The 10,070-nt window shown below is 27.6% G+C and overlaps 1 protein-coding gene across 1 annotated transcript in view; it reads right to left on the bottom strand.

Annotated features, from left to right (window-relative positions):
* The window catches only part of LOC106688816 (uncharacterized), a 154,091-nt gene extending 144,508 nt beyond the window's left edge, over positions 1–9,583 (bottom strand). The window contains exon 1 of the mRNA XM_014433464.3: positions 9,426–9,583. Coding sequence (XP_014288950.1) covers positions 9,426–9,432 — 7 coding nt within the window. The 5' untranslated portion in view covers positions 9,433–9,583. The remainder of the gene's footprint in view (positions 1–9,425) is intronic.
* Between the last annotated feature and the right edge of the window lie 487 nt (positions 9,584–10,070).

Raw genomic sequence — 10,070 nt, 5'->3', positions numbered from 1 at the left:
TCCTTATTACGTCACAAATAAACTCATTCATAAAGACCTTAACATCCCATTCGTTGCAGATTTGACCCAAAACAGATATGCGTCTTTTTATTCCTAACCCATTAATTCTTAATCTTTCATTAAATGTTTAATTGTAACTGGTAACAAATTTCTCTATTATTTTTATAAATTTATTTTGCTTAAAATCTCTGCATAATGTTGAGACAGAATTGGATACTAATTTTTGATTTATTTAATAAATAAAATGATATTAATTTATTATGTAGTCACCACTATTAAGTATAATCTTCTCCTATCTTCCAGGCAGTTTATCAATTCCTTCCTTGTAAAATATGGTAGGTTTTGGAATGGAAGAGGTTTTCGACAACCTGACTTTCTCTTTAGAATTAAAGGTTTTCCATTCAAAAACCCTCCATTTCATACGTTTAAAAAAAGTTTAGTGTAACCTGTATATAACACAAAACAGTTGACAAAAGACTAACTGAAGCCTGGCCTATATAGTGAAAACAAAAACTTGTAATGGTAACTCATAGCGGGTAGGTACGAACTATACATTCTACTTAGCTGCATTAGAAATTACTTATAACTCGACCTAATATATTGATATTTTTTTTAAATAAACAAATTTATATTTATTACTTTTAGTTTAATATAGTTATTTTATTATTTTTTATATGCATGTATATAGAGTATTATTTTTAAATCCAACAACACACGAAAAAAAATTCAATATATGATAATCCAACTCTAAAACGTTTCCTGTTTACAATTCAGGGTTAGTCTCCTCTTTGAGGAAATTTCAATGTTATTCGAAAAAATAAATAAATAAATTATAAGCGTTGCGTTATTTTTCAGTAGGGAAAGCCATTGTTATATCAGATCCCTGAGTCGGCAGATACACCTTATTTTGTAACATTACCTTTTATTACGGACAAACACGAAGGTAAGCAAACTCTTTTTTCTAACAAACGATAAATAAAAAAGGAAAATACTTTGTTTAGTTTTACAAGGTCGTTTCTCAAGATATAGAGTTTATTACCTCTTTAATTGGTTTTTAATGTTGGCAAGAAAGTCGTAATAAAAGTAGAATTTTCCCTCATTATATCTAAATACAATGATTTTTATGCACCTAGAAATTATAGAATTAAAAAGAAAAAAAACGCCATTATTATGAAAAACGGATTTCACAGCTGGGGATTTTTCTAAAAAGCTAATATACCCATTTTTTAAATGTTAATTTTTTCTTTTTATTTTATTTATTTATTGATATTTACAACTGTATAAAAAAAAACAACCCTCGGAGGATTGCCAGGAATGGAAGAGGAAGCAATGTTAGAAACTAGTGTGTTTGGGATGTTAGGGAGTTTATTATGGAAGGAATAATATCGGGTTCGGGCTAGATCGGTTACATAAGGAACATTTAGGTCTTTATGAATGGTTTTATTAGTAACAAAATAAGGAGGATTGAGGATTTAACGAAGGATTTTGGATTGTAAAGATTGGATACGAGAGAAATTCGAAGGTTTAGTGGAGCCCCAAAGCTCAACTCCGTATGTCCAGATCGGCCTTATTATTGTCATGTATCAGTCTTTTGTAATGAGGTGAAAGTTTAGACTGTTTGTCTAGTAAGTGCTGTAATAGTCGGAATCTGCGTGCAGTTTCCTGTTTTTTCAGTCTTGTGTGAGGAAAATGTTAATTTAATTTTAAATTTTGTTTTAGTACAAGCAGATCCGACAATGCTTGGCTATTGTTATATTCGAGGATGTATATAGATTAATTGAACGCTATTGGAACTTTGATATAAAATAATATATAGATGAAGTGATAAGAAGGTAACTATAGTAATGTAAACGGCAACAGCTAACTTTGCTGTATAATCCTGAGTTAATTCTGGGCCGATTAAGTTGATTTTTTCTTATTCTTTATTTATTTGATAACCTATGATATTATATATCTCTCTATATATAAAAGAGAGCTGTTGAATCTTTGTCCTCGATAGACTTTGTTAATACGTGACCACCAGTGATGCGGCGAGAGGGATGCGCTGGGATCTCTTGAGCTCTGCTCTACCCCTCACACGTGGGGGGGGATAGAGTGAGCTCAGGGATCCTCAGGTCGATTGTGTAAATATTGTATATATTATTTTATCATTATGTTATTTTATTTATTTATTTTTCATACAGATAGTTTTATTATGTTCATCTTGTCTATTCTTTTGTTTGTATATATTTCAAGAGTGTTTTTTATTTATTTATTTTATTTTTTTATTTTAGTAAGTATGAGATCATTCATCACTATTACCTATTGCCCACAACTGTGTGGCAGATTGTAATATCTATCAATAAATAAATCTATCAATTAAAAAAAATAAAAAAAGAGATGTAAATTTATCAAAATAAACTCACTAACTTCTGATTTAGATTTTTATTCAGGGCGATGAACATCTAGGTTATTTCGTCATTTTATTACTTTATTTATCTTCTTGTCTTTGGCATTAGATAGTTGAATGTAGACTATTTCCTTTTTACACTGGTCGATATTGGTGGATTATATTTTAGTATAAAGTTGAGTCTCTTTCAGAAATTTTATTATTTTGTCTATGGGTTCTGCTGAGTCTTTAAGGGTCAATTCTCTTGTACGAGGAATTTTATTATTTTCGAAGAATTAACGAAATGATGAGCATTCATTCTTCAACTATATGCTTTATTATATGACTTCTGATTTTTCAGTGCATTTTTTATGAAATGTTGCAATTAATAAAACCTACATCTCGGGAACTATTTAGGTAACTAGCTCAATTAGGGCTCACGTCTTAGCAAATTTACTTTAAATGATGTTTTCTTATAGTACAAGAGCCAGGAAGAAAAAAAGGCAGTTATCTCACCCCAATTTTTAATTAATGAAACTATGTATAATTACTAGTCAAAATTTATGAGTCTATCAAGTATAGGTAGGGGGAGTAAAAAATGCCGGCTGTTTAATAACGTTAAAAAAAATTAATTTTTCATTCGGAGCTCTATATCTTTAAAATTACAAACAATACTAGAAAACCTAAAAGTACATTATTTAAAGGAGAGTAAATTTGCTGAAATATTAGTCCTAATAAAGCTATTTACGTTCAATGGTTCTCGAGATATATCTTTTTAAAAAGCAATATTTCATAAAAATGTACTGCAAGATTAGTAGTTAACGTTTTTATTTTGAGAAATGTATATCTCCGGGACTATGTGACGTACAGATGTCTATTAGCACTCAAATTAAAGCTAGTTAAATGAGCTATAAAGTAGTTTAAGACGATTATCTTCGCAGAAGTAGTGGTTTTCATTATATTAGCTAAAATAAAATGATTTATAGTTGTTCGTACAATAAGTTTGATTTATGAAAAACTTTATTTCAGAAACCATAAGGCGTACAGATGTTAATCAGCACTTAAATTAAAGATAGTTAAATTTACCATAAAATAGTTAATAATGTTTATCTTTTTATGACTAGTAGTAATATTTGACAAAATAAACTCACAAAATGTTAATGTCTAGTTGTTCAGATAAAATGTTTTTGAAAAAATATATCTCTAGAACCATAAGACGTACATATGTCTGCCATGAAAGGAAATTTAACTTACTATAAAGTTAATAAGTTTACGACACTTATCTTCGTAGGAGTAGTAGTTTTTATGATATTCACATATGAATATAAATTTGGCAAATGAAAATTAATTTATATTTGTTCGGAATATATTTGATTTATAAAACTTTATTTCAGAAACTATTGGACGTAAAGATGTCTGCCAGCGCTCAAATTAAAGCTAGTTAAATTTACTTCGAAATAGTTTATTATGTTTATCTTTGTAGAAGTAGTAGTTTTTATGATATTTGACAAAATATACTCACAAAATGTTAATTTCTAGTTGTTCGTATAAAATGTTGGATTTTTGAAAAAATATATCTCTAGATCCACAAGACGCACATATGTCTGCCAACACTCAAAATAAAGTAAATTTAACTTACTATAAAGTAGTTTATGAAACTTATCTTCGTAGGGGTTGTAGTTTTTATGATATTCACATATGAATATAAATTTGGCAAATGAAAATTTGTCTGAACAACTATAAATCAATTTATTTTAGCAAATTTCATGTGAACTATTACTCCTAAGAAGATAAACGTCATAAACTACTTTATAGCTTATTAAACTAGCTTTAATTTGAGTGCTAATAGACATCTGTACGTCGAATGTTTTTTGAGATATAAATTTTTCAAAATAAATTCAATAACTACTGATATTTTAGTATGTCCCATACAACATTTTTATGAAATGTTGCTTTTTAAAAGCTATATCTCGAGAACTATTTAACGTAAATACCTGTATTGGGGCTCATATTTTAGCAAATTTACTCTTCTTTAAAAGGATTAGGTTTTCTTGTGTTGCAACTTCTTAAGATATAGAGTTCCGAATAAAAAATTAATCTTTTTTACGTTTTGAAACAGATTTTTTTATTCCCTCTACCTATATATACTTGGCAAACTCATGAATTTTGACTATTAATTATACATAGTTTTCATTAATAAAAAATTGAGGTGAAATAACTGACTTTTTTTTCCTCATGGGCTCTTGTACTATAATCAAGGTTAGGTATCTGGGTAAGAATGGGTAATTGGACAATTGGCTATTAGGAGTTCTAGGTTGTATGGAAGATGTTTTATATTGATTATATATTTATATTACTTTATATATATATATTACTTTAATTTATATATTTTTGAATTGTTTCATCTTATTCTTATAAATTATGTTTAAATGTAAAACAAATTAGTTCCGAGAATTCTTGTCTTTTTAAATTCCAAAACTCTTTTGAATTAAATAAAAAACGATGCGTATATTTTTTTAAATACTTAATACATAGATTTTTCTGTAAATAATGGAAAATATAAATTTTAAATAACCTATATTTTCTTAGTAATTTGGCTAAATTAATTTATAATAAGAAAACTACATACATATATAAATATAAAGTAAATATCTATAAAACATGTAATTATTACTTTTCATTTTCTGTACTATGTAATAATAATACCACTATTATATTTAAAAAAAACAAAACAATCAATATCATTTCATCATTTTTTAGTAACTTCCAGGATTCTATCGAAATATTTCAATTCAATAACGATTTGTAAATGTTTATAAATGAAAAAACCCAACTAATGCATCACCAACACTACAGGCACACATAATATCTATTGAAGAATGGTGTAAAAACTGGAGAATCAAAATAAATCCTGACAAATCCCACCAGATCACCGTTACTCTCCGTCGTAAACCTCTGCCCTCCTGTCCTACAGTATCCTTTCTAAATACACCACTAATGCTTGTTGAACAGATTCGATACTTAGGACTCCATCTTGACAAGAGACTTACTTGGAATCCACACACAAGACTGAAACTACAAGAAACTGGTAGTAGATTCCGATTCCTACAACACTTACTTGACAAACGCTCTAAACTTCCCATTCACTACAAAAAATTAGTATACACTACGATAATCAGACTAATTTGGACATATGGAATTGAGCTCTGAGGCTCCACCAAACCATCAAATTCTTCCCGCATCCAATCGTTACAATCCAAAATCCTACGTAAATCCTTGATGCTCCTTATTACGTCACAAATAAACTCATTCACAAAGACTTTAACATCCCATTCGTTGCAGATTTGGCCCAAAACAGATATGCGTCTTTTTATTCCAAACTCCTTAACCATCCTAACCCATTAATTCTTAATCTTTCATCCTTAACAATCCCTGATAATCCTCCGAGGCGTCTGAAAAGAAGATGGCCCCGGGACCTTCTAATTTAAATTAATGTTTGAAGTACCACCAATGGGTGGTTCCTTCTCAAGATTTTCAAGTGTATATGAAACATACTACATATTTACCTATTGTATAATTTTGTACAGTTGTAAATTACAATAAATAAATAATTAAAAAAAAAATTAAAAAAAAAATTTCCGGAAATATAACAAAATTTAATTTATAAATTACCTATATTTTCTCTTATTATTAGCATAAACATTAATTGATCTACTTTTACTCTCAACTATTTATTTTAAAACATCTCCAACTTTTCGGCCCTCTAGGAGACAGCCTATAAAATTTGTTTTCATATTATTATTACATTATTCCCTCACACAATACTAATGTTTTTGAATATATCTTAATCATTGATGCCATTTATCTTTAAAATGTCTCTTTGGAGGATAATTGCCAATCTCATATCTTTTAAATAAAATAAATATTAATATAATATCAAAACAGTTTCAAACACTACTTTTAAGTTTTTTATCCAGTTACGAAATTTTATAATTTCAATTCAAAATTATTCCACACAAACTATTCTCTTTCTTTAACCTTATTAACAACAAAACCTGCCTTCAACAGGTTAGGACTTCGTTGTCACTTTATCACTAAGTTTAATTTATTCACAATTTAATTAACTTTTTTTTTTAATTTTTTGCATATAACATATTTAAAACCATAAACATTTTATTTTTATTATATACAGTCTTTTGCATATATACACCCCTTTTTTATGTTTCCATTACTTACACTCACAAATACATGTGTATAATAATATAGTCGTATATATATCTCTAAATTATTAGAATAATTATATATGTATCTTACTTAAAATTTTAGAATAATAGTGGTTTAGTCCTAAAGGTTGTCTGCTTGAGAATGGCCTAAAGGCCAAAACGTTGAAATTTTTTAAAAATAAATAGTTAAGAGTAAAAGTGGATCAATTTTTTTTTGTGTTAGTAATAAAATAAACCACTCTCAAACAATCAGTATAATAAATCATCAATCAATATTTTCTCATTAAAATCAAATCAAGTCATAACATTATAATATCGTAAATATGTAACTTATAATTTTCATTTAATATAATATTTCTGTATTATTATTATTATACTGTTTCATTTAAAAAAAAATTGGTTTAATATAGACATTTTTTTTTTTTTTTATATTTAATCATTTTTAATTTAGTTTCATATCCCTACTGAACTTCTTTTTTTAAATGTTTTCAATTTACATAAAATAACTACGTCTATAGATATATAAAATAAGTAATATATACTTTTTTTATTTCGTATGTTATTAAATAATAAAATATAAAAATGGATATTTGTTAGTTGGTACTTTATGCACTGCCGCACCGTTCATCCCATTGACAGTGGGCTTCTTGCTAAATGTTCAATATTTACCGGGATGTTGGTCCGATTTTTTTGAACTGAGTTTCTATTTCTTTTCTTTTTTTTTTATGTTTTCATTTTATATTTTTAATTCATTAATAATATTAGCATAATGTCTGCTCAACCTTCTTGAGTACAAGAAATATAATATTTTATATTTTTAGCCATGCCTGTCTATCGCTAAAAAAAAAAATACATTTCAGAGATTTCTCATCTCAACAATCGTTTCGTAGGATAGATATTTAATTTTTTTTTTTTTTTTTTATATAACTTCCAAAATTCTTTGAAATATCAAAAAAACAATTGGTAGTTTTTAATAATGACATTTACTAAGATTTTTCCATAATACAACAAAGTATAATTGTTAAGCATCCTATATTTTGGCAAAATTAATTCCTAAGAAAATAATAAAGTTGAGACCTATATAAAATACGTAATGCATACTTCTCATTTAATATAAAATTTCGGCATTATGTAATTATAATTGTTAAAGAAAACTGTTATCATTTTTGTATCATTATACCGTTTCATATTTAAAAAAATTGGATTTAATGTAATCATTGAATCAAAAAGGTTTTGTCTCTAAAGCATTTTGATTGAAAATTAGTCATTTAATAAATTAGTATCATATCCTTATTTAACTTATATATTTATTTATTTCTAAATTTTTCCTCATTTCATTTCATATTTTTTATTTATCAATAATATCAGCATAATGTGTGCTCAAACTTCTTGAGAACAGATTATGCTACAGGGTGTTTCAGGATTAAGTGGCCAAAATGAAAATATGAACTAAGGACCTCAAAACAAGAAAACAAAATTCCTCGGGAAAAAAAAATCCATCTTCAGGATCATTGAATGTCTTATTTTGTTTTTTCTGGTCATTTTCAGTTCAATTTCTGTTTGAAATTTTGTTATTTATTATGTTAAAACCTTTGTTACATCATACGAGATTGACCCTTGACTTTATTTTATAGCTGAAGAATATATGGTATTTCTGACCATCAAGAAGTATCATTTGCTTCCATTTTTAAACCTCTGTGTGACCATGTGGGGTCCCTTAAGGCTTCTGAACATTAATAAAATATTTATTTATATTTGAAAACTTTATTATAACCATAAGCACTTTATTATAAGCACCACGAACTTGTTCAGAAGTTCAGCAGCACTCTGGAAACTCTTCTCTTTACCCAAGATCTTGACCCTCACATTTTGGACATATTCCATCAATTTTGCGCTCTTTGTTCTTAAAAAAATTGTTATATAATTTGTATCGTTTAATTTATACACATACATTGCTTAACACGTACAAAATCGGCATATTCACCATTAGTATAAATTGAAGGCATAATGATAAGTACTCTGTGAAAGCTTCTTACAAACTGAGAAATATTACTGACAGTTCCCAATGTTAATTCCAAATAGTATCAGTCCTTATGTTGCCAATAGTTTTTATAAAGTTATGGATAAAATGCCATATAAGTATTCTACCTAATCCACCTAATGAAAGCGTTTGCAGACATACCTTCACTTTGAACAACATTTAATATGAATCTTAATGTTTACATTTAATTAATAAAGTATTTAGAACAAATAAATAGGCTTTATTTAATTCATATAACATAAATAATTCATAACAATGAAAATCTTTAGGTGTGAATATCTCCTAAACAAAAGTTTGCTAACATATCTTCAGAGGAAATTTTTTTCTTATTTTAAGATCCTTAGTTCATATTTTAAGTTTGGCCACTTAACTCTTGTATAATACTGTGTATTCCGAACTTCAGTACTCCGAACACACCAGTAACTCGAACTGCCGTAAAAAAAAAAAAAGTTGTTTATTAAGAAAAATCGGTAGGTAGTAACATTAGTGTTTTTAAATAAAATGTTTAACTTCCCGATCTTAAGGCAAACTATTGTAATCACCGTGGAAATCGAATGTGAAAATTTTTACAGATTTTATATCGTTTAATTTAATTCCTATTTTAAATTTTTAATCAAATTTTCAATAAAATATGTATTAAAAAAATAAATAAAAATAGTTGTGTACATTCATATCGGTAATTTTTTTTACACCTTTCTTTCTGTAGTCCGAACCCCTCCCTCTAGACATATTATTTATTGAGATTATACTTTATATCAATTGTTTTTTTTCAAGTATACAATAAATTTCTTACCTGCCATGGCTGCCTATTGCTATCCGGTACTCCGTCATGTGTTCCAAGAGGAAGAACAGGACACCGACACACTCGGAAGTAGAAGAGATCCAAGGAGCTACGAAGAGATAGATGTGAACACGGCCGCGGTCGAGATGGCACTGGACAGTTCCCTCTGTGACAGTACTAAAAATACTCACTCGTATTATTGGAAGCGAAGAGGAGTGGGGAACATTTCGGAGCTCCTCATTCAATTTTCATATTTTATTACCTTGTTCTTGTTAATTATTTCATATTATTACTTAATACATTATATATATAATGAACGAACACTACATTAAAGGAACAGATTAAATAAATAAAAAAAAAACCAAATGGTCCGAAGAGCATTAAAAAAAAATTAAAAACATGTAGTGCCATTTTATTAACACCCATGATTCTTTACGTAGATGATGCAAATATACTCGAGATGACACTGAGAAACATTAAAAGTGAATTTGTTGAACTGTTTATATTACATATTTAAATCATTATCAAATAAGTTAATGACAAACAATTTTGTTTTAAATTAAATTAATATTCTACAAGAAACCAAATCTAGTAGACGTAACAAATCACCTTTTTTAATAATAATCTATAAAATCTATGCACCGTTATTGTTTTTTT

The sequence above is a fragment of the Halyomorpha halys genome, unplaced genomic scaffold, assembly GCF_000696795.3.
Source record: "Halyomorpha halys isolate HHAL.00 unplaced genomic scaffold, Hhal_1.1 Scaffold1211.1, whole genome shotgun sequence".
NCBI lineage: Eukaryota > Metazoa > Arthropoda > Insecta > Hemiptera > Pentatomidae > Halyomorpha > Halyomorpha halys.
This window is presented reverse-complemented; position numbering and strand designations above follow the sequence as displayed.